Source organism: Puntigrus tetrazona, chromosome 21 (assembly GCF_018831695.1).
Source record: "Puntigrus tetrazona isolate hp1 chromosome 21, ASM1883169v1, whole genome shotgun sequence".
NCBI lineage: Eukaryota > Metazoa > Chordata > Actinopteri > Cypriniformes > Cyprinidae > Puntigrus > Puntigrus tetrazona.
The window spans coordinates 15,396,012-15,423,191 of record NC_056719.1 but is presented as its reverse complement, the minus strand read 5'-3'; the positions used below and the strand labels follow the sequence as shown (position 1 = coordinate 15,423,191).

The 27,180-nt window shown below is 38.1% G+C and overlaps 1 protein-coding gene across 1 annotated transcript in view; it reads left to right on the top strand.

Moving 5' to 3' along the window:
• The first annotated feature begins 10,946 nt into the window (after positions 1-10,946).
• The window catches only part of kctd16b (potassium channel tetramerization domain containing 16b), a 55,114-nt gene continuing 38,880 nt past the window's right edge, over positions 10,947-27,180 (top strand). Inside the window, exon 1 of the mRNA XM_043220672.1 lies at positions 10,947-12,410. Coding sequence (XP_043076607.1) covers positions 11,594-12,410 — 817 coding nt within the window. The 5' untranslated portion in view covers positions 10,947-11,593. The remainder of the gene's footprint in view (positions 12,411-27,180) is intronic.

The window sequence follows — 27,180 nt, the reverse complement described above, 5'->3', positions numbered from 1 at the left end:
GTTGCATGTATGAATCATTAATCATCTGCTCCAGCATACAACGTGATGGCAGTTACACAAAGCAGACACGGATGTTTCGGTGTCAAGACGAACTAAAAATAAATCTCCTCTGGGAAATCATTATTATTATTGTGCAGGAATAATAGAGGTTATATGCGAGGGCTGATTGTTTTATTATACGGGGAGAGATCAGGAAGGGCTCGATCCACTAGAAAGTTCACACGACGGACATAAAGCGGTGCAATGGTGCAGGTGGAAGGAAGTGATAATGTCGTGGTCGAGACTCAGGGCTGGTAACACAAAAGTCCCTTCGTAGTTATGGTCGGAGTCATTACGGAAACCCACAGCGTTATGCCTCTGAAACGCTTCTTAACTTACTCCAGGGGGACAAAGCCTCTACCAAAAAGAAAAGTAAGCATAAAACAGAGGAGATATATTTTGTCAAGAAAAACTTTGATGTCGGCTTTGGCAAAGGCTCATCTAAAAGTCTTAAGTTCAACCGGGGTATATTTATAGCACTAGCCAAAAATACATTGTGTGGGTCAAAAATCCTCGATGTTCTCTTATGTGAAGCTCAACTGTTGTGAATATATCCAAACCTAATTTTTGATTAGTAATACGTTTTGCTATTAACTTCATTTGGACAGCTTTAAAGATGATTTTGTGCAAGATATTCAAAAAAGTTGTTTTGCAACCAAATATTGTCCAATCCTAACAAACCATATATCAATGAAAAGATAGATAGATAGATAGATAGATAGATAGATAGATAGATAGATAGATAGATATGGATAGAGATAGATAGATAGATAGATAGATAGAGATAGATAGATAGATAGATAGATAGATAGATAGATAGATAGATAGATAGATAGATAGATAGATAGATAGATAGATAGATAGATAGATAGATAGATAGATAGATAGATAGATAGATAGATAGGCAGATAGGCAGATAGATAGATAGATAGATAGATAGATAGATAGATAGATAGATAGATAGATAGATAGATAGATAGATAGATAGATAGATAGATAGATAGATAGATAGATAGATAGATAGATAGATAGATAGATAGATAGATAGATAGATAGATAGATAGATAGATAGATAGATAGATAGAGATAGATAGATAGATAGATAGATAGATAGATAGATAGATAGATAGATAGATAGATAGATAGATAGATAGATAGATAGATAGATAGATAGATAGATAGATAGATAGATAGATAGATAGATAGATAGATAGATAGATAGATAGATAGATAGATAGATAGATAGATAGATAGATAGATAGGCAGATAGATAGATAGATAGATAGATAGATAGATAGATAGATAGATAGATAGATAGATAGATAGATAGATAGATAGAGTGTCTTTTCCCTTTGTTTTAAGATTTCTCCTAAATGTTTTCAGTGTCTAAAACTAAAAAGGCCTTAACAGTTAGAGGAGAGATTCTTGGATTGAAATAGTTTCTTAAGGCTCAGTGTAAGTCATTCAGAAGGAGCTGAGAGCACTAGACAAACCTGAAATGCATCATGGCCGGTGGGTAAGAGACAGCAGTCCATTAGTTGTGCTGTAAGCTCACTGTGTTGAATGTGTCAAATCTAAAGGAATCAGGGCAGAGGAGATAGAGGAGGCTCTACGTGAAGTGAGATGTGAGAAACGCAGCCAAGCCGGCAGACTCATTGAATCTTTAGGGTTACTGGTCTAGAAACCTTTGAGGAATAACAAGCAGGGATTTGGGTTTCACGCATACCCACAGGGTTCATCGCAGATATCTTTTATTACTGAAAACCTGTAGCATCGCATCCGAGGGATGCAGTTATTGATAAAACAGTTCATTCGGCTCGTATGCATTCCAGAAGCACTGGAACTTGACACTGTTTCATCCCTCTAAATGTTTTAGGTACGCACATTACGTTATTATGCCAGTAGATGGCAAGTTGAATCATTCACTCAATTGATTTGTTCAAAAACATACCATTCGGAAATAAAATACCACGTGGCTTTGTTATGAAATATTGTCTCTTGCGAAGCAAAGGCAGACAAAATAAATGCCGATATTATGTTACGGTAACACTTTATTTTAGGGTGTCCTTGATACATAGTAATTACCTAGTAAGTACTTAGTAGTAGCCGTTGTACTGCATAAAACTAAATGTACTTACAATGTAACTATGTAGATTTAATAGGCTGCTGCTTTTACATTAGAATTACAGAATATTAAACACGCGTAAGCTATTAAGTATATAAAGATTGCTTTTAAGTGTACTTCATACTCTACATCTTATTTAGCTGCACCTTAGTTTGATTTAACTTATTAGTACACAGCTTAAGTACATGTAATAACTTTCTAATTACATCCAAATTACAGAATGTTATGCAGGCATATACTACTTCAAATAAATTGCATCAAGTTTTTACTTAAGTGTAAGTAGCTGTGAAACAAACAGTACGTTACACATGTATACGTTACAGCTACTTTATTACAAACTGTAATTACCGGTCGTTCCATAATTTATCTACACGAAAAGTATATTAAGGTAATTACTCAAGTTACTCAAAAAAATGGAAATTGTGGAAAATCCATATTGCTTCATCTCGTCTAAATCAGAAACATACAGCTCAAGCACAAGCAAATATGGTCCTAAACAGTTCTAGAAGTAAATAGATATTAGAGAATAAACATTATTATGACGTTATGCAATCGTATTATGACCAGAAGTGATGGTTTTGATGGATCTGTTTGTTACGAGCACAGATTTTCTCTTCATGTGGATTACTGTGATGTTTTATCAGCTCTTTGGACCCTCATTCTGGCGGCACCCATTCGTTACGCATCGGTGAGCAAGAGAAATAAGTATCTAAGAGAAGTATCTACAAAACCATCTACATCTTGAAGTTTTCATTTTTGAGTGAACTATTCCTTATCACGCTTCTTCCTTATCCCTTTATAACCCCTGTATCTGCTGCGTAAAAGGTGGTTCAACAAAAAAGAAAAATAACTTTTCTCGTACTTATTTACATAGCTGTCGTGCATTAAAATATTGCAGTCTGTAGCAGCCCGATTGTATTCACCCACAGCCAATTTACGCTGCACGAGGCCATAACACAGTTTATTGCGCGCTATTTTTTTAATTACAATTTTAAAGACACATGTTTTGATAGACAGCGATCGTCTGTTGCCGGGCAGCGTTATTGACGCTGGCAACACGCGAGTTGCTGGAAATTGCCTCGGACCCCGCGTTACTGGCAGGAAATCAAAATATAACACGAGATATAGCTCGATATTTTCAAAAGCCGGGGACTTGTTTGAGCACGACTGCGCGAGCCCCTTTTTGGATTCTCCTGATTCTTTCATCGCACTCTGCACGTGGATGCCAGCAGCATGTGGGATGTGGAGTAAATATTCAGAAAGTGGAGGCAGAGAAGTCAAAGGCGCTGACAGCACTGCAGAAAATTTCATTTTGAGGTTCAGAAACTCCACAAGAACAGTGATAAACAATGTGGCACTGACACACCTCAAGGCGCTGACATATTTCCCGCCATTGTTCTCGCACTGACAAGAAGATGTCAACACCAAGTCAAACGACTGCATTATCTATAGGCTACATAGATTTGTACGGACAAATATTACTCTAATAAAAATCGAAGCATTCTCTAAGAGCAGCTGTGCTCTCCCAAGGTTAGCAATCATTAATGCAAGAGTGATTTTGGTTGTTCCTACCTGCTTTCGAAAATGATAAACGATCATGATTTGTTCATGAAAACAAATTCATAAGCATGTAGAGAATGTCATCATTTACACGCCCTCAAGAGGATGTTTTGAAGAACATAACAGTTGCTTGTCGTTCAAATGCATGATGATGAGGATGAGGATGAAGAATAAGAAGAAGAAACGGAAGCTAACGGGGACTAGAAACTGTTTGGTTATCAGAATTCTTCAAAATATATTTTCTTTTGCGTTCAGTCGATTAAAAAAAGTCTCTATGAAAACCCATAGATGTGAAGCTGGATACGTGTGATGCTAAAAGTTTTCAAATATCCTTGCATATTAATATTGTTATGAAGAATATAGCATGATATTCTTGGAGTAAGTGTGCTAAAATGATGCTAAAATGATGCAAAATTTGTGTGAAAAGGAATAAAAGGTGCATGACTTCTACTGCTTCAAGTGAGTACAATAATATGTACTTGTGGGTACGTATTTCGTGTGCACCAATGTACGTTTATGTCAGCACGTCCTTTGAACATATTTTGTTGATCCTGGAACAGCATTTTAATCCAAAAATGTAGTCTTGACCATATCTCTACACCTAAACCTAACCTTGCTCACGAGTAATGTCTATAATGAGAGGAAATGATAGACGAATGGCACTGATGTAAACACTGTTTGTAAGCCTAAACTTCACAAAAATGGTTCTTGAAATCTGATTGGCTAAACGCAATGATGTTCCAGGGTCAAACGGGTTCTCAGGTACTCCGCAAAACCAGGTTCTGCGTTTACGTCATGAGACCAGGTATGGAAAAGAGCCCCGCGAACGCTCATCAAAACATCTCCTGTTTTTGTTCCACGCACAGAAGAAATTCACGCGGGTTTGGAAAGACACGAGAGTGAGGAAATGATGAAAGAATGTTTATTTTTGGGTGAGCTGCTCGTTTAATGAAAGAAAATTGAAAAGCGTCGGTGTGCGCGCGCACAAATCTAGGTCACTGAATCGCCATTCTGGTATAATTACCTTCTGCTAATGTGTTGTGCTTCAATCCTGCGCTATTGCCTGGCTGTACGTGAAGATTACAACAACCCGTTTTTTTCAGCAGGTACAAAGACGCGCGCGCCGCCCTTCACTCCGATTCCACGCTCCGAACCAATGCATCGGAGACCCGTGGAAATAGGCCACACGTTTGTTTGCAAACACGCCGTTTCCTTTAAAACCCGCGTTTTGGAAATTCTCACAAGTTTACGCTTCGGAACGGAGCTTGAACTCGTTTCCTCCTCTTCATTCATTCATATTTCAAACCGTTCTGATGTGTGGGTTAAAGCCAATAAATAAGTCATTAGACTCCGTGAGGAAGCTGCTCGACCGTGTGCGTTAGCCGTTTGTTAGCGCATGCATCTGAGCGCGCTCCCTCGCTACCCTAAACAATTATCTCCCACATAAAGCCAGATGCCAAAAATCCAGTAGCCGAGGGCACGGCGCTTCAACACCCCTTCGAGTTCGCCAGTGAAATCCGTGCAGCGCGATCTGTTGTTAAGCTGCAAATTGCACGTCAGCTGTGCCTTTCAGGGTCGAGAAGTGTGACGGGAAAAACAGCGCGACGCGAGGACAGGGTAGCACAGGGCCATGGCAGCGTCTAATGGAATCGCAGCTGGCAGCGGCAGAGTCCCTCCGTGGCTGCGGCTCTGTCTCAATTATAGTCTAACCCCATGCGGCAACCAGGCCTCCTTAAAACCCTCCTCGAACAAATAATTCATCATCAGCTGCTCCTTGCTGGAGACCTGCAGCTTGACAAAAAGTTAGTTTAGGATCCGGAGAGTGAATCACGCAATCCCCTCCAAGGCTCCAAAAATAGCAGAAGCCAGGAACGGCAAACTACGGCCTAATGAGACGCTGAGGATGTGAATCGCGAAGAAGCAAAAAAGGCGCAAGCAAGGCGGCGTTTCGGTTTTAACGATTCGAATCGGTTTCGAGTGTTCAAATAGTCGCTGTACGCTTTTATCGTAGGAAAAAAACGCACTGCATCACTGTATGTACAGCAGCTCGTTTATCATTGAGTTTTACAATGCTGTGCGTACGCATTTCACGGACGTTTAGTTCCTGCGGGTCTTTCTCTTAGATGCTAATGGGATTAAACCTGATCTCATGAGAAAATTTTAGCTTCTTTGTGAGGCGGTGATATGATGTGATGAATCAAACGTGTGATTTTTACGAACCGTTCAGTGCACATGAAGCCACAATTTCAGATTAAGTATCATTCTGCTAATTTAAACAAAACAAATGTAAACAGTGTTTTAATCGCATGCGTCAGTCACTACATTGCAGCTCTAACCAAATGATTGTTTAGCGTAAAACATGTCGAAGACTGTTGATTCATTAAGCTGTTTATTTAGCATAGTGAAGCTTTTCTTCCATTGGCATCCATTAAAAAATAGTAAGCAATACTGCTTAGGATCAAAATACATCAAATGGTTATGATGATGCATTTCCACAGATATTAACAGTAAGATACTTTTGATGTTTTTTGACATTTCAATGAAATCTTTGACACCATTTAAAAGGCAATTCACGGATTCATTGAAGTGTTTGTTTGCTGTTTTAATGGAAAACCAACCCTTGTTAAACGTGACTCATTCAACTCATCAGCTAATTAGAAGAAACTCCAAAACTTGAACTGGGTGTGTATGATTCAAAATCGACACGATTCGTTTAACGCAGTTCATAATGGATTTTTATTTAACCTGTAAAATATCATCAATATGACCAGACCTTATCATTTACTCCCTCTCATGTTCTTCTAAAGCCACTTTCCTTCTTCTGCACAGCACAGAAGATAATATTTTGAAGAGCATTGGGCTCCACCGATTTCACTTTACGGACCAAAATCAAACAAACGCTACGACACTTTTTAAACGTCTTCGTTTGTTCTTCTTGAAACGACAAGTGAATGGTGACAGAACCTGTAAACAATACAGCTTTCTTGCGAGTTGAAGAAATCAGAAAAAAACACCTTTAGACAGCTTTAACCTTCACTGCCTAAGAAAAAAAAATGCTAAGCATATGGAGGAAAATAAAAACAGCACTCGTGCTTATTACAGAAAATCCCTCTGGTGCTTCGTGGGAACGCGGTGCCACCCCTCTCCCGGGCCAAGCTGTTGCTTAGCAACATTTCACGTAAGGGAACCGCCCACAAATTAAGCTTAACGCCATTCAGACAAAACACAACTAACGGGTTATTAGTCAGATTTAAAGAACGTTTATGGACGTGTAAAGTTAAAGCGTATGTAATGCAGAGGCTCAATGCACTTTATGTTGTCCCATATGTTATTCGTCCCACATTTGGTCATATTTGCCAAATGAATCAAGTTATGTATAGAACTTGCACATCTACGGATCGCTCGGTGATTTTCTGCAGTTGCAGCTTGCATGCGTGCCTGCGTGTCAGCGCTGTTAAAATAGCATATGCTGCTCACATTCTTTTCCACACCTGCACTGTCCTGCAGGTTCACCACGGCTGATAATGGGCCCCGCAGTGCGTTAAAGGCGCAGTTCACCAAAAAGGTTGGGGAATAAGGCTTAGTAAATAATGACAGAAACTTCATGCCATTTCAAATCTGCACGCTGTCGTTTTTCAATGGGACGTATTTTTTTAAGGATTCTCAGATGGATTTTGTCGCGACGACTGGGGTGATTTTTCTTGTTTATTTCACTGCGGGAAACGCTGTTACGAAAGAAAGGTTTAAAGTTAAACTTAAAGCATTTTTAATGAGGGATTTGTTTCTTACACACGCACAGATTTTCACAAGATGCCAATTGATGGACTCACTGTGTGGCTTTTTGGACTTATTCTGACGGCACCCGTTCGCTGCAGAGGATCCATTGGTGAGCAAGCGATGGAAGTCTATTCTGATGAAAAACATAAATGCGACTTGCAACTTGTATAGCCTGAGTATGGTTTCGGCAAATGTACATTTTTGAGAAAACTAATCCTTTATGATCCGCATATGACCAATGAATAAATGAATGCGCCATAAAACAGATGCTGAGAAAGAGATAGAGAGAGCACCGAAGCCAAATGTTTTACCCTCTATCAGCCAGTGGTTTATGAGCTGGGGCAAACTATATAGTGCTCTTAATGTTCAGTGAGGCAGCAGCCTGTCTCTTGAGAATCTGGCAGACCTAGTTTAGCTGTGTGTGTGTGTGTGTGTGTGTGTGTGTGTGTGTGTGTGTGCATGCATGTTTGCAACAGTTGTTGGGCGGTGCCAAGAAAAACCAGAAAGCACAAAGCAAATCGCTACAGGGATTAATAAGACTTAAACTGTATCTGATCAGCACTTAACCGAAGATTTCCTATGCTTACATTTCATTTTCTCTGTGCTGTCTTCTTCAGTGATATCATAAATTATTTACAGTATTGCATAAGTCGCACAATCCTCTTGACACTCATACAGAGAAAATTAAAGAGGGCAAGTTTTGTTTGAATATCGCAGCCATGCCATAAAATAAGAACGCACACATATTGCTCAATAATTTCATAGTGATGAATATGAAATCAAATATAACGAATCGATAGAAGGTAATGATTGTCACAGGACTAAATGACCGCTTTGTTTTTTTGACCACCGAGACAAAAGATCACATGGATCATTCTGTGAATCATGTTCTGCCGTGTTTCTTAAAATAAGTTGTTTGTACGGCCCTGACCCTGCAGAGTACAGGTCAGTGGATAAGGAGCGACTGAGAGATCAAACAACCAATTCCCTCAAGACACACAGAACAGACGAGCTTCTCCTCGTTCTGTCTCCCTCTATATTTTTCCGATTCGTTCGGCGCTTGATATTTAAAAAGGGAACAAACAAATTAGCAGCCTGTAATGAAGCAGTTTCCCTCTTACTCTTAGAGCGCTGCAGAAACAACACAGCGTTCCATTTCGGATGTTTGTTTCGCAGCATTAAAACAAATTGCTTTTATTAGAGCGAATCAAAAGGGCAACTGACAAACAAAGAGGAAAGCATTTTCAGCTACGTCCCGAAAATACCACGCATCTCTGGATTGCAGGTTTTATAAAACAACTTTTGCTTACGTTGCCTCACGCATGTAATGTATTGCAAATGCCGTGCATTTTTGTTCTTTCTTTAGTAAAAAATATTCTGTAATTTACCAGGTACTGTAATTACGTGCAAGTAGCAGCAAGATGTGCATGCAAACAAATCAATAAAAATACCAAAATTGTTTTGGCCTGTTATACTGCCGCATGTTTGAAATAAAATTGCCTAGCACAGTCACTTATGTCAAGCTACCGAAAAATGTAGTCGCATTAAGCTAGTTATGCTGGCTACCTGTAGCTAGCTGCTAGCCCCCGCTATGTATTAGTGCCTAACATCAATTAGACCTGATTTGTTATAGGAAACGGTGCCCTTGAAGACCTTTGACTGACCTTCGGAAATACATTAGTCAAAGAATACCACGCAGGGAACATTAAAGTCTTCCAGGATAATTGCCTCTCTAGAGAAATGTCCTGGTATCTAAACTCTAACACAAAAGAGGTCTTCTGTCTTAAAATAGGAACAAAAAGCAACAATTAGTTAAATGAGCACCATTGTGATAGCACAGAAAGTCAACTATTACCTGTGCCTTTAGAACCGCTTTTTGGACTGGCTTTAATGCGTTTAGTGGTATGGCTGTATAAAAATACAAAATGGATAAAAATCAATTAAATTAGAGATCTCTAGACACTGCGATCACAAGTCGAAGTCTTCATCCACGTCTGCTCGATTTTTGCAAGCCAAACTTCTACCTGGCCTTGTTTATCCGGTTTACCTGAAACCATAAGGCTTCGCGTTTTCAAAGACAATTCTTCTGAGGACCCATATGAGAGAGAGAGACGCGAGAGGAATCGGCCTGTCTGATACGTACAGATACCTGCTGAGAGCCCTTCAAAGCTTCTCAAAAATTAAGAATGCCAATGCTTTCAGAGACGCGGTGTACAGTCATGAAATAACAACAGGAAATCTGCCAGCCGTGAGTCGAGTTTGAGCTATTTAAAGTAAGCCAGTCGACTGCTACACTCCAGTATTTCTGAAAAAGAAGCAGCATACAAGAGGTGAAGGCATGCATGCATTTATGAATACAGCTCATGGCCTACTTTCAAATGAATGCACTGTCGTTCCTCTCTATATCTATCTATCTATCTATCTATCTATCTATCTATCTATCTAGTAGGTAGTATACTTTCCACAATAGCAGGGTACATAGGAGTACCAGAAATATTTTCTTTTTCTGAATATTGATGGAAAAACAGAGTGGAAAAATACATTATAACATCATTGTTATGGTGTTATATGCTTTTTTCATATGCGATAATATTTCATTTTCATTAAAAACCCCCCGTTTATTCTGATTTAATCAAAACAGGCATTTAGGAAACGCTACAAAGCTGCAGCATATTAGAATACCTCTCTGTTGACAGTCACAGTCTAAAAAAAAAACCCCACAAAAACAACAATCACATAAAGGAAAACAAATTAATGGGGGGGGAGCGGGTATTTCTTTTTCATCTGTAAGTTTTGCATCATGCTAAATCCTCGCCGACGCCTTTATCTTGCTCACTGGGGTTCGTGAGCCAATGTTCTCTATAAAGCTGCCCAAAATGTCTTTTACTGACTCGTTCTCTACTAGTGTGAGTGAAAAAAGCATAAAGTAAACATTTTCCAGATAAACACTTTGCTAATTATTATCATTGCGATAGACTACCGTGCTAAATATCATCATGAGCGTCGTGTTTTAAGAATGGTATGGTCACAATCGGGGGTCTTTGGGAGCCCTGCGACATTGAGTAGGCTATTATACTAGTTTTTTCCTCCTTCTTCCCGCTGTCCATGGTCCTGAAACCGACCGGATTCCTTCAGTGAAGGGCCTCACACAAACACAACACTCCTTCCGCCCTAAAAGTACAGTAAGTCATTGGCGTACGCTTGAAATAAGAAACGAGAGCCCAAAACGCCATTCCAGGCCGTTTGTTTTCTATAGTTCAATCAATATGCTGACTGCGTGAACTATAGCTAACACATCTGGCCGACGCCGATATCACACACAGACGCGCGTGCCAGCAACGCCACAGCATCGCGTGCATACTCCTTTAAGATGATGTAATTTTTGATAACCCATTATGTTTTTTTTTTTCCCGCCCGCTGAGGCAACAACAGCTGAGGCGGTTATTTTCCCGCGCCACAGCCCCGAGAGCGAGCGCCGCCGCACGATCTTCGCTCCTAAACCCCAAACCCCGGGATTATGTCAGAGGATCAAAGACGGGATTTTCTTCTAAACAGCTGGGATTATCGATCGACCCCCCCGGCCGCTGTAAAATACGCGATTTGAACTGTTTTCAATTACATTCTTTCGAAACTATCCGGTTCGGCCGTTAAAAGTTGGATTCGAACCGCCGCTGAACTCGCAAGGAACTTTGGAGCCGCTTAACCGAAAAAAAACAGATAATGCTTTTTGCGGAATTTAAACAGCGTCTTCCGTTCGCGTACACGTGTACTATCTTTTTCAGGCGAAGGAATAAGCAGCCGTGTCCATCCGCTGCTGAGCAACCGATCTTTCTTCTCGCGGAGCGACTCTCCGCTGTGCGCCTGTAGTTCCAGCTCGGATACTCCGCCGTTCACCCCCTTTTTTATTTTGTTTCATCCGCCGAGAAGAGGTAGTTTTTTTTTTTTGTAACCGCAAGATACCTGCTCCAACCAGTTGGTTGAAATGCTCTTTTTATTGCCGTTTAATGTGCACGGTCCGTCGTCTGTATTTTCCAAACCCTCCCCGAAGCTGTAAAGAGCGAACTTTCCGAATACGGATATTTTTGGGCACCCATGACCGAAACGATGGCGTTAAGTGGAAACTCTAGAGCTAAAGACAACAGCTTTCCAGACGTTATTGAACTAAACGTCGGGGGGCAAGTGTATTATACCCGCCACACCACGTTAATCAGCAACCCCGGCTCTCTTTTGGGGAAAATATTCTCTCCTAAAAACAACGCGTCGAATGATCTGGCCAGGGACCCCAAAGGTCGTTACTTTATCGACCGGGATGGGTTTTTGTTCAGGTACGTGTTAGACTACCTCAGAGACAAGCAAGTTGTCCTCCCCGACCACTTCCCCGAGAAGGGAAGGCTGAGGAAAGAAGCGGAGTACTTTCAATTGCCAGACTTGGTTAAACTCTTAACCCCGGACGACTCGAAGCCCAGTCCCGACGAATACATCCACAGCGACTACGAGGACGGCTCTCAAGGAAGCGACCAGCGGATGTGCCCTCCGCCGTCGCTCGTCCCCGCCGACAGAAAAAGCGGCTTCATCACTGTGGGATATCGCGGGTCTTGCACGATGGGCAGGGAGAGTCAAACCGACGCCAAATTCCGGAGGGTGCCGCGGATTATGATTTGTGGGAGGATCGCGCTGGCCAAAGAAGTTTTCGGCGAGACCCTGAACGAGAGCAGGGACCCGGACAGGACCCCTGACAGATACACGTCCCGCTTTTACCTCAAGTTCAAGCACCTGGAGCGCTCTTTCGACATGCTCTCGGAGTGCGGCTTCCAGATGGTCGCCTGTAACTCGTCGGTGACGGCCTCGTTCGTCAACCAGCACACCGACGACAAGATATGGTCAAGTTACACTGAGTACGTCTTTTACCGTAAGTTTCTCCTCTAAAGTTTCGCATTTTCGCATCTCCTGCCGTCTCTGCTGAACACAACGCCTCTGTCACGCGCCAGCTTTTCCTTAAACCGCCACTAGACGGCGCACTTGGTTTACACTTTTTTCCCGCTTCCTTCTCCACTCGGGGTCTCAGAGGGACTAATAGTATTTCAGGTGGCCTAGTATATCGTTTGTATTCTTTAAAAATGACAGTATCTGGGAGTGTGCAGAATGTGTGAATGCTGTTTTTCAAAATACTAGTTTACTAGCACTTGTTCTTAAAGTCTTATTAGTATACCTATAGGTGTGCTTCAGACGTTAACTAATCACCTCTGACTAGTAGGCTGTGTATTTATTAACAGCATTTATTAACAGCAAATCTATTGTGTGTGTGTGTGTGTGTGTGTATATATATATATATATATATATATATATATATATATATATATATATATATATATATATATATATATATATATATATATATATATATATATATATATATATATGACGTTGTCATATTTGGGTAATTGAATGGAAACTACAAATGAAAAAAAAAAAAAAAAAAAAAAAAATATATATATATATATATATATATATATATATATATATATATATATATTACCACTTTTAAACTCACAGAAATGCATCTTCTTTTACTATTGGGTCTATATATATATATATATATATATATATATATATATATATATATATATATATATATATATATATATATATATATATTTTTTTTTTTTTTTTTTTTTTTTTTTTTTTTTTTAATTTGTAGTTTCCATTCAATTACCTAAATATGACAACGTCTGCTTCTGAGAACGCAGAAAATGTGAATAAGGTTTTAATAATAACTATTCATTATACAATAATTCCTTCATTTATTCCATTAGTTATTAGTACGGCTTAGCTGTATTTATTAAAAGATCCTGTCAATTATAGTAACGACTGGTGTACTCACTAGCATATCATTAACACGCACTAGTTTTATTCTGTTGGTGCTAGGGAAACTGAAATAGGTAGTAGCTATTTGAATAGTTACGAATAAATAATAAGTAGTACCTATTGCTAGTAGAACTGGAATCAACAACAACTAGTTTAATGAAGACTGATTTCCAAATCACAGATCCCAATATAATTAAAAAAATGACAGATATGCGGAAGTTATTCAATGCATTATTGCAATAGTTACTATTGGAATCAGTACTAATATCTAATAAATAGCCAAACTGAAAACGATTCGATCATTTCAGTGTTTTAAAAACGAGTACTAGTATTTAGTCAGAAAAGTGTTTGCTTTAGTACAATGCTTTTAGTATAGATCTTCAAATATCAATCTAAATGTTGCCCGCTAGATGCATTTGTTCTTTTCAAGACGCACGAAACAATTGTGCTTCCTGATGGTGTACCTGTTTTAATGTACCCGGGCACTGAAAGCCTTTATATAAGACCCTTACCTGGTAAGTAATGCTGTGGAAAAGAGAGACCCGTCCCTCCGCCCTGATTGCCTATCTCTGTGAGCATCTCAATGGAGTGGCAGAGGATGATGGCTTTCTGTAATAGCTCTCATAACATTTTATGATGTAACAAAACACCACCTACTTCGGGCCGGTAGTGGCTAATGTGCTGTCGAGCCAGCAGTGGTCCTGCCACAAGGCAAAATGGAGGAAGCGCATAATGGACTCTATACAGAGCCCATTAAAGAGATTGCAGCTGCCATGTTCTTTATAGATTCTCACAAGACAGTCGTTTAAATTGACATTTTTAACAGTTTACAGTGGCACTATCTCACACGGAAATGTAACGTCGGTTTTTTTTTGTCAGTGTCTCGGTGGACGTTTTCACCAATAGAGCAGAACTACTATTTTTATCACTACCAAGATAACAAATGCATGCATTAAGCAAACTATAGCATTCACACTACTCCATAGGAAGCTTGTTGTATTAACATGAGCGTCACTTGCAGTTTTGTATCTGGAAAATGCCTTATTTTGCATTTTGCATATATATACATATGCACTGAGCAAAGCCTAACATTTTAAAATGCTATTGATTGACCAGAATCATCATACTAATGCAGTGCTTCTACTGTTAAACACACAGAATGATTTTCGAGCCACGAGAACATTAATACCATTCTAGCGTTTTATCAATCACCGACCCAAGTCTGTAGAAAGTGGCACGCACCAGGAAGGACTTTAAAAAGTTTCAGAGTGTTTTCTGAGTTGATATCCAACCTCCTACACAACCCAGCAAGCCTGTTGAATTTGCTTTGCCTCTGGCAGAGCGCACCAGTTGCTTTTTATAGGCTTCACCGCTCTGACGCAGAGTCTACCCAGAGTGCAATCCCTTGAAGGCAAATTTATTTACCAGTTTGTTGCTTGGTTAGAGTGATTGACAATCAATCATTGGCTGTGACAGGCCGAGGACTTTCTGCAGTCCGCCTACAGTGCTGTACATCATGTCATTGGCTTCTGCTCTGACGGTGTCACCTTCTCTCACCCTCCAAAAACCTGACATTAGCATTAACGCAATATTTAGAAAAAAATGCACACAAATCATTTCAGTAAACTATTATAAAGACCTGGAACCTTAGCCAAGTTTTGTAGTAAAAGTGGTCAAATTAAAGTGGTTGGGGATGACTTCTTCAATAAACTTCTAATTTGCTGCTTATTAACAGTAAATAAGGTATTTGTTCATTTTAGATATGAGGTGGGATTAAGGGATCTAAAATATGGTCATGCAGAATAAGGCATTAATATGTGCTTTATAAATACTAATATACAGTCAATATAATCAGGTACCCTAAACAACTAGTTAATAGTGAGAACTGGTCCCTTAACTAAAGTGTTACAGTAAAAGCTGGACTTTTTGCTTAAACCTTGCTTTGGCCAAAAAAAACCATGTAAGGCACTGATGATAATGAATGGGGCTTTTTCTTATTTTTTTTAGGGTTTTGAAGCAAGTAGGTGAAACCTATAATTTTATAAATTAATTGCATTCATTCTTCTGTAAATAATTATGTTTGAGCTGCAAAGTGGTTTAAGATCATTGTTGAATTCATGTAAATATATATATATATATATATATATATATATATATATATATATATATATACATAATATTTTTGACACTAAAATCATGTAATAGCCTGGCCAATTTATTGCAGAGAACACACACACACACACACACACACACACACACACACACACACACACACACACACACACATATATATATATATATATATATATATATAATAGTACATGTATTGTAGTTAGGAATGTTGACAAAATCAACAAAAAAAATTATAATTAATAAACAATAACACAACAGCCAAAAATATCTCTGCACAAACTAATGAATAACATAAAAAATAGGAATTTGTGAAAAAAATTTGTAAATAACATAAATGTACATACATACCGTATTAATGATACTTGTATTTACCCGTAAAATAGCATTTGTGTGAACATACACATCAGGGATTGAATGAACTGACAGAAGGAGTTTGGTTAAAAAAGGAAAGGGTGGGTGGTGTGGTGTTGTCCTGCTTAAACTGATTTATCTTGCTAGAGAATGAGCCATGACAGTTTTGATGCTCCACTTGTTAGGCGCAGCTGCTCCCCTGCTCAGTCCAGAGGGACCCAACTCTGAATGTAGCATCTGCATTATTCACTACCACAGACAGAGAATTAGATACAAAGGGATGGCTCACTCTAAAATCTAAGAAATGTGACCAGGGTTGGCTTTCCTTGAAAAGGACATAACTCGCTGCTTAACCACCGCCGTAGAAATGAATGAGCTGGTCTTGACTATAAACTCTAGTAATGTGGTCACACTCAAGCCACATCGGTGCACCCATACAGGACTGCTGTTAATGATGTCGAGCACGCGCGATGGAGTAATAACATAATGATAATTGAAAGATTACAATTAATGTCATTTTTATTATAGTTAATTAACACATAGAACGGTAAGCTTCTTTAATCCCGGTAATGCACTTTACTTCCAGATACATGCTGTTCATTCAGATGACTGAGAAGAAAGCATTACTTATTTGCTATTTATTAGTTTATTTCATAGTTTGTAACATTTTTTACTAGCCAAAAAAATACAAAACAAAATTAATATATATATATACATATACACACACACACACATATATATATATTTACATATACATTTATATGATCAAAATAAGAACCATGTACAGAAATGCTTATGATAATTATTTCATGAAAAATGTGTTTCAAACAATATACATGAATACACTTTTAAAAGCTTAGAACATCAATTTGAAACTAGCAATCAGTAAATAATCCTTACTTGCAGCCATAATGATTTAATATGTTTATATCTGCAATTAGACCAACGTTGGGTGAATTATACAGAATAAAGCATGTCGACGAACACCTCTGATCAACAAATCTCTATTTGACGAGGAGCTGGAGATTGGACTCACTGGTGTTGTTATTGATCTTTTTTTTTTGTAGATGGCACTGCATCCAAAACAGGCCGCTTTCCAAAAGGGAACGCTTTCAAAATACAAACTGCCCTGCATCTTTCCAAGCATAATACCCAAATATGTCCCAGTGTGTATGTTCATTATAACAGTATATTCATCAAGATATTCATCAAATGCTAAAGTATGTGCATAAATAGTTCAAGGCAGAGAGACTACAATATGGCTTATTCTCATTGGGGGATTCTCCCGTACAGTACAACAGCGCTAGGTTTACATTGTGATTTAAGGCACATTTCAGAACAGCGTGTTAGAAAGCTGGCCTTTACCCTTCCGCTTTTGTAACTGCTTTGTCAGACTCTTTTGAACTTTTCGAACTCTTTGATTTATATTTTAAAACAAAATATTGCTGACATCTGTGCTGCCCTGAGGGTGCAGGAACGTCAGCCTCCCAAGCTGCATTCTGATTTTTATAATAATGCTCCATTATTGCTAACACGAAGGTCAAACTTGGAAAGTTTTTGACAGGAGTGACCACGGGTTCCTCAGCTGCTCCTCAGATCATCAAAGTCCGATCTGTCGTGTCTCTTATTAGGCCTCTCGAAACCGTTCTTAATTTGATAAACTTCAGCATTGATTAACCTGCTTCGGAGTAAGCGAGTTAATTGTGGAGTCCGTCTCCGTCACCCATTAAGTGGAGGTCTGTGGCTTAATATGCATGACAGCATGCCAGGGCCCGTGTGAGGTGGCTAACAAGTGCCAACAATTATCAAAATCCATCACCCCTGAATCTCATTTCATCCAATTAGGTGACGTTCCGGCCTGATATGTCTGGGCCAAGCTGCTGCTTAATCATTCGGCTGTTCTTTTTACGCGTCTAGAACGACAGCACTTATAGGACAACCGATCCAAACTTCTCTAATATGGAGAACGATGGAAAACACGTGACTTGCTACACTGATTCTTTGTTAAAAAAGTAACGTTTCCTGTTCACATACAGGTCTTCTTAAGCAGTTTCTTTCCGCTGGTAATGAAGAGTAGAAGACAGAGGAATAAGATTAGGAAATTACATGAGTACAGAACATTCTTGGCCCGCAAAAGCACTGTGACGTGTTTTACATGCCTCGCGTGTGCATCCAAACCTGCTACGCTCTATGTAGCGTTCTGTCACATTAAAAAAAGGTTAAGGTAGGCGAATTATACCCATATGACACATTGCATCTGCTGAGATTTCTGGAGTGTGGAACCAGTGGACAGTTTGCTTTCCCGTGAGATCACAGGAGCTGTCGGTTTAAAAAAAAAAAAAAGAAGAAGAATGTCAAATTAAGCCAATCAATGTTCAAAAACATGCAGGTAAAAACCCTAAAGACAGCGTGTCAAGTAGAGATTTGTTAAGGCTGTAATGCTACGATGCCAAAATAAAAAAATACTGATAAAACAGTTGTATCATTTAATTACTGAAATGATGCTTACATGTTTAGGATGTACATCATTCACTGACCGTAGTGCATCATTGTACAAAGAATGCATTTCCCAAAAGCATTGCTAGCCCATTACGGCCATTGTTACCAATATTGTTCAGTGTTTTGGTGATTCCTGAATGCATAGTTCCAACAAATATCCACCTTTAGTCGCCATTTTTAAAGGGAACTTTCAAAATATAGTCAAATATAGAGTATAAAAAAAAGAAAAGATAACATGTTGATCAAAGATGAAAGGGTTTTTGAAGCATATACATATATATATATATATATATATATATATATATATATATATATATATATATATATATATATATATATATATATATATATACACACAAATATATATATATATATATGCTTCAAAAACCCCTTTCATCTTTTCTCAGAAAGCTCATGCAAATGTTTTATTAACAACAAAAATAGAATTGAATATCTACACAAACCTGGCTATTTTTATGAGTTTGATCAGGCAGGTGTAGAATTGCACCTTACTGTTTAAAGCACATGTTTAGAAATATGAGCCTTAAATACTTCCAAAAACAGATGCTACCGCAGAACCATGACTATGCTATCCATTCTGAATTCTGCCTGTGCTATTTTTGGACGGTTATGTCATTTTATTAGCATTAATACCAGGTGCTTCCGCTCAAACCATTTACAAGTCGAGGATCGCATGTCCTTAAAACTGACAGATAGACTGCGTGGGACTGTTTTATGCTGCTCTTGTTTTTCTGAGCCCTAGTTTTCTGAGCTCTGCCGTTTCTTGATTTCCACCCCCGTATCCATCTAGGCATGTGTCTGCTTCTTATTGAACTGCTTCAGAGAGCCAACTGTTTTCTTAAGCTTGTGAATTCAGAGGAAGTGCTCCTGGCACTGCAGGAGCTGTGTTTGCTGCTCAGACAAGGCTTTTTTTTTTTTTTTTTTTTTTTTTGCTTAATTTGGTTGCGCTGTGTGAATAAAAATAGTGGCCAAAAATGAAGACACAATCCATAAGCTGAATTCAATGCATTTATTTATTTATTTTTCTGAATGAAATATGGCACCTTAGCAAAGGAGCACATTCTAGAGAGCGAACGAGAGCATTTCTATAGATTTCTTACGTTCAGATCAGCTGTTTGGGGTTTTATTTGCCAAGTCGCTCAGTGTAACACTAACCTCTATTTAGAGGGTGGTAGTTTGGTGCATGTGAACGTTCATAATTTTGCAACAATATTGCCATCTGGCATTTTTACACTTTCAGTAGAAAATGTAAGTGGTGCTTATTTGTTCTTCACTGTAAAAAATGTAAAATGTAAAAAACAGCAGCTGTGGTAATCAGTTTATGGTTTTACGGATTTAACTTAAACTTACATTACTACAGTTTCTGCTTTTGAAATATGCTGATAACCACCAAAAACAGGAGATGATGAGAAAGTCACATGATAAACCAAATCTCACCACAAGCAGCTCTTCCACTGAGAAAGCCAATATATATATACAATATTAGACGTAACATACAACCCTAATAAATACAACTGATAACAAAAAACAACAACATCAAGTTCCCTGTAACTTATAGTCTTTTTCACTTCCAAAATCTCTATTTTACTGTAAAATTGTCTAAAATGTCTATTCCAGTTTTTACTGTATATATATTGTGCAAATTTACCTTTACCCGTTTAACAAGTTTTTACTGTAGCATTTTCACAGTTTTTTATCGTTATAATTTTTTATGGTTGACTGTGCCAGCTTATTTCTGTGGTCTGTTTCTAAGATCTGATTCTGTTGTTCTGGTTATTTAAAGTATACTATTATTAATTTCCGTTGGTTGCAAAAATGATGCAGGAAAAGTTGTTCACAAACCTAAACTTAGCTTAAGATTGTGATGGCATCAGGGTTTCGCCATGTGTCAGTCAGAAGACAGACCCAAAGCTTTGTATTTGGTGTTGAAAGTACTCTTCATGTCCTAGATCAATATATGAAGGTCACTGAAGGATCAGGTGAGCTGGTAAACATCCCTGTGCCAAAATGAAAGCTCCTTGTGTGTTTAAGGTCACCTTCTGTGGTTTGCATCTTCCACAGTGTTATTTACTCACAGTACTTCCTGGATAAAAGGGCACTGAATTGAAATAAAAGCTTTACACTTTCTTTAAAGGTTAAATTCTCACTATTAACTAACTATAAGCTACGACTCTCAGTAAACACCTCATTTGCTGCTTATTAATCATTAGTAAGGTAGTTGTTAAATTTAGGTGTGAGATAGGATTAAAAGATCTTAAATATCATTAACATATGCGGTTACACTTTATTTTGAAAGTCTGCTTCAGACATTCTACTAACTATAAGTAACTTTGTAACTGCATGTCAACTAATTCTCATAAATTTGCAACTGCATGTCTGCTAAATCTCAGAGTAGAGTTAGGGTAGGTTTAGGGTTTGTAGAATAAGTTGACATATATTTCTAATAGTATGTTGCATGTCGTTGACCCATCAAAATAAAGTGTTAGAAGATATTAAGCAGACAGTCTACTAATACTCTTAATGACTGGTAGTAGAATATCTGAAGTGGACTATGAAAATAAAGTGTGCTTTATAAATACTAATAAACAGCCGCTCATATGCAGCGCTAGTAAGAACTGGCTCTTAAAATAAAGCGTTAATGAAAGTTTTGTAATCATTCACTCATCCTGTTGATGTTCCAAATCACATGGTTTTATTTTTGTATTTTTTAATTTTTTTGGAGTGGAGTACAAAGCACATTTTTTAGTGTTCATTTTAACACAATTAGAGCACTTCAGGATTGCACAATTTGCCCAGAAGGGTCCATTTCAATCAAGGCCAGAGCTCGACAGCCAAATAATGGTGGTGTTGATTGCTTCTCTTTGATTTCCGTGCCCTTCACACCATTATTCTCGGTTTGAGCGCCACTCCTCAAGAGCTTATTGTAGAGTCCCGGCCTCCAGGATACAGTTCACCCTGATTGGCAGGTCGGAAAAGGTTGCCGACGCACCGCTGTGGTGACTGGCCTCAATCTCGCCCTGCAGCTGAATTGCTGAGTGGCTGGAAGATGCAAGAACCTCCCGAGGGATGCTGTCTTGGTTGCCCCCTGCCTTATCTCTCTTCATCTTCACACCGGCAATGTGGAAAAAGGAGAACTGGTAGGTGGCAAAAGCTATTGGCCACTTAATACAAGCTAAAAGACTCTCCTCTTTGTGACAGTCGATTCCTGCACATGCCACAGCTTTTTCAGTTGGTGCTGCTCATGTGAAGAAAGAGGAGAAGACAGGGGCAGTCAATGACAGATGGAGGATGACCTCGTACTGCCCTCCTTCCAGTGCGCGTCATTTGGCAGTACTGCTGTTTTATAGCAGTTAACACCCAAATTAATGAGCTTTTGTCTGTGGTTAGAGGCTAATCCAAATTACTGTCTCTTACGGCCAGAGCCACACAGAAACCGCCTCGGACAGCTCAGCAGATTTCCGCAGAATTAGCACGTCCATCATTCATGAAATGCATTCTCAGCATTGCTGCATTATAGTAGACACCATTTTTAATTTATGTCCGCTTTCATAACGGACTTAGTTAAAGCAGGTTAGTTCATTTCAGCAGGTTTGCAGCATTGGTTCTGAAAATAGGGGACTAGCTCTCAAATTTCATGATGATGGTACAACTCATCTCTAGTCCTTTATTGTTGTTTTTCATGGATGAAAGGGTCTTATACCTTTGAAGTGACATGAGGGTGAGTAATGGGCTGAAAAACTATGCTTTTCAGATTGCTATTGCAAACAGCATAACTGTTTATTTAATGTCCCCCTTGAAATGCACAAAATAATTCAGTGCGCAGATATAGTTTCCACTGAAACAACATTGGATATCAAACAAATATTGAGTGGCTCATCCCTATTTTTAAAAATAGCTTTCGGGTTATGTTGCAGGCCGGAAGAGGTGTATAGTATTTGAACAGAAAAGAAAAAAAAAGAAGTCTAATACATTGCCTTAAAGGGATACTCCAGCCCAAAATGAAACTTTTGTCGTTGATCACTTATCCCAATGTCCTTCCGAACCCATAAAATCCAATAAAAATTTGTCTTCGGAACACAATTTAAGATATTTCAGATGAAAACTAGGAGGCTTGTGACTGTCCCATTGACTGCCAAGTAAATACCACTGCCAAGGTCCAGAAAAGTATGAAACACATTGTCAGAATACTCAGTGGTTTAATCTGAATGTCTCTTTAAGATGAAACACTTCATTTATTCCCTAATTGTAAGTCACTTTGGATAAAAGATACATATATTTCACACATATTAGTACCATAGCAAAAACTATTGGTGCTGCTTCACAACTATTTTAAAATAAAAATATTAAATGAAATGTTAAGTATTAAAACTACTAGTAAACATAGTGCACTTCCTTTACAATTAGTGAAGCTGATATTACTTAAAGAGGTCATATGATGCAAGTGTTCTCTTCTCTTTCAAGCTGCATAGATAAGATCACTTAAGCTGCAAAGACTAAAGTTTCAAAATCAAAGAGATATTCTTTATAAAATCACAACGCACAACGATAGTTGGCCAATCGGAGCGCACCTTGCTTTTTAGGACAATGAGCTTTGTACAAATCAACCTGTTTCATGGAAGGCAAGGCTTAGAGGAGATACAATAATGTACAGTGTGGTTGCTGTAATGCAATAAACATATTGCATTACACCAAACACAAAATAATATTCTTTTTAGCAACATCATATTTTAAGTTTACCTACAGTGCAGGCTCACTCACTGAGTGAAAACTCCTGTCATGATGAAAAAACCTTTCTATACTGCATATTGAATCCCGTGTTTACATCATATTTGTAGTATGTTGGTTAAAGCGGAATGATTCCAGAGAGTGCAGAGCTTGCTTTGAGCGATCTCTGGTGTATTTAACAGATTCTGCCATTGCATTCGCATGCTCGAAAAACATATCTGTGATAAAATGCTCAATGCTGCAACATTTACAGATCACACAGACAAATACAGGAAAATGACCAGGTCCATCACCTCCGATCCTTTACTACATAAACTGCAATCCACTATTCCCCATATTTATTTGGTTACAGTAACTATATTTAGATTTTTTTGGGTTTGTCATTTTGAAACAATATTTGATAACCTTAAAACTAATATATTCCTAATAACAACCAAACAACTTTATTTAATTGTTTATTTTAAGATACTGTAAAAGCATTTATAATTACAAGTTTTATTGTATACCTTTGCAACAGACAATGACAGAGCAATGCTTATAAAAAGTATTAAAACGTTTTTTTATGTAATTATTTCTTATTATGTACAATATACTGTATGTTCACTTTTTAAACATGATTTATTAGAAATACTTGCACACACACACACACACACATATATATTTTTTTCCCCTTGCACTTATGACAGACATCATTACCCTCAATACACAGCAATTACATGCTGCCCATCATTTTTACCCTCGAGTAAAGTTGAATACTTCACAATGACAGTCTCTGAACCAGCTCTTCTCCCTGTCAAATTTTTCAAGAATGCGAGTGCCGCTCAGCTCCTATAGAGAATTTATTGAAAATTCCCACTCCAGTAGACACGTACAGTGAGCTACGCGTAACAAATATGACCGTATGTAAACGCATTCTTCAAAATGCCACAGATTGCAGTAAGTATGCATGCTTCATCTGTACTCTTATGGCTTGTAAAATGTTTAGGGTGTTGATTTCATCTCTGTCCATGTCTCTGCAGTCATTTAATGTTGGATCACCATCAGGAGATGTGAAGGACGTGAGATGTAATTTAACACTTTTCTCTTCCGTCGTAATGCTGTCTAAACAACTCATAAAACATCACAATTATAAACATGTATTCCACATCACTCCAGTCCATCAATTATCACCAACACACAGTATTTTTAGAACTAGTTTAGACTGTTTTTATTACCATATACAAAAAAGTGCTTTTGTGCCTTCCACTTCACAAGATGTTAATTACTGGATTGCTGTAATATTTTTGTGAGCTGTTGGTACTCAACGATGTTAACAAATAAAACTTTAAAAAGACTTTTTACTAAACAAACTTAGGGCATGACTCACTGGTCACTGTAAACCAGGGGTAGGCTTGCCGGCGAAAAACGTTGTTGGCCGTGATACCGGTGTCGTTTAATTCGGTCAGAAAACAAAGACTATTAAAACTGAGCGTGGCTGCTCAATGCAGCGCATCGAACGAACAACGGTCAGATCAGATTTAATTTATCACGTGGGGAGAGTGAGTGAAGTTGACCGACAAGAAGTGTTGTAAGAAAGACAAGACGATGACGGAAGAGTCGAAATACAAAAGCACCTGTTAAAATATTTGAATACCTATAGATGTTGAATTGCAGCAAACGTGGAAGAGAAAGTAAACCGAGAATGGTTCTTTTTTTAAACTAGGCTATTTAAAAGCAAAACAACTGCTTGTTGCCGAATTGCCTCAAATTTAAAATCGAAAGTAAAACATGCACGGCACTTACAGGTTTATTACAGCGTAGTTACACGTCGATGAACTGGTGAGAAAATGTCCTCACCGTCGCAACCCTAACCAGGGGTGTCTGATTTGTTTAAAAGGTGTAATGTAATATATTTCACTAAACAAGCTATGAGCTTTTAGAAATGCATCAACAGGCCACATCTTGGTTTTTCAACAAATTCAGACACGTTCTGCTTGAGCCACACCACTCTGCTTGAACTTGTATAATGAAGTGCCATGATTTCTAAACAAACAATCAACCTGCATTATCAAACCTTGTTTCTTCTTGATTGACTGCCTTTCTTGCAGTCTTTTCAGTTAAATTGATCATCTGGAAGCCGGTGCTTTGACAGCGCAGGAGTCTGCCTGGCCAATTGCCTCAGCCAGCCCAGCGGGATCTCTGATACACAAAAACCAATATGAGAGATATTCAGTAAACACAGAACCCCGCGAGGGACAGATAAAAGCCTTCCCTTAAACTGTTGTCACAAGGCTTTCTTTAGCTTGTGAAGCATTTCTAGTTCATCTCTTCTTTCCACTAAAGGGACATGTTTGATGGGACTGCTAGTGGGTATATAAACCTCAGCGGTTACGTCAGATATCTGGACACTGTTGGGCATGACACCACTGGGTCAGAGGAGGTGGGAACCTTTACTTTCTCAAGCAAAGAAAAAAAAAACACCCGGCGTAGCAGAATTACATCATGGAAAAATCTGTAAAAACGGCAAAATAAACAATTTGTTGCATTGTGCTGTGTAGTTAACAGAAATGTGTGTAAAATTAATGGATAATATTGTTTTACAGATTAATTTTTTTACAGTGCAGAAATTGCTTGTCTTGGACCATGCTTCTAGTAAAATTATGAAGAAGAGGAATAAAATGTTGGGTGTTTTAGAGACGTATTATACTGTATAAAAGTCTTTTAACACTTTTAAGAAAGAGAAATAACCTAGTACGCTACTTACATTTGGATTAATGACATTCTGGTTGAATTTTAACATATTTAAAAATACTTTACAATTGATGGCAATTTATACATGTATTGACTTGAATACACCTCTTCTATCTATGATGAGCCTGTTTTTATATGCATTAAAATTAAATTCCCAAATTAGCATAAAATCAGAAAACAGGAAATATCACTGAGAGAACCCTTATAGATGTCAGTTTCAAATTTTCCAATTAAATCTCAATGCAGTAAGCATTTAGATTGTGGTAGAATGCAAAACCGCCTTTAATTGTAGTATTATATCTAACGAATGTAATAAAACACAATAAATAAACATAATTTAAAAAAATTACATTTTCAAGTTTTCAAGAAAATGTGTAATTATTTTAAATGTGTAATTTTCAGAGCCATTACATTTGAAGAGATAAGTTTCTAAGCTGAGTATTAAAGCCTGGTATGTTCTAGGAGAATGTCTTTCCCATCACCCCAGCCTCCAGATGGAGCATTGCTTGGGCGCTGTGATGATTGGCATTCAATTTTCTTGTTTTGTACGCCCTGTCACTTTAGCTTTATTCCCCCTACTGACAAACCTAAAGTCATCATATATACACTAGGACCTGCCACACATGAATCAGTGAAAACATCATCAGTTTCCAACTATCCAGCAATAAGCATGCTGCATTCTAATCTCTCCCATCAGTAACAGCTGCTTAGTCTTAAGACGACTAGAATTAGAAGGCTTTAGCTTGAACAGTGTCTGATACTGCAGTTACAGTGTTCATCAGAGAAACTGTAAGTGTTTATCGCACACAATGTGGAAAAAAACTCGTTTCTGTGTCACTCTCTTAGATTAAAGCTGCTAAATACTCTCTGCCACAGTCTGAGAGATTAATTGTTCGGCTGAGTTTTTAAGACATCATGGCTGTTAATATTGTGTTTGTTTTATTTTCTTTAATGCAAGAAAATATTTCATTGGTGTGAAGCTATATCTATCTATAGGGATAATGCTAACTGTGCATTAAAAAAACCACCTGACATCATAGATAGATAGATAGATAGATAGATAATTGGATGGCAGAATCCATTGCTCGATCATCACTTCATTCTGAAACTTCCGCAGTTATGTTGTTATTTCAAATCACCTTCTTTCGGATGTTCATTGTGCATTCATCAGTAATTTTTTTCCCACCTTACAAGCCTCCATTTGTGGTCCTTAAACATCTATCTAAAGCTGTTAAGGCTAATCTCGGCTCTTTAAAACTAATAGAATGTAATTGCAGCTCAGTAGCTGGAGTGAAACTCTAAATCGACATCTTCATTTACATTTCTTCACACAATTTTCCCGCTCTATAAGATTA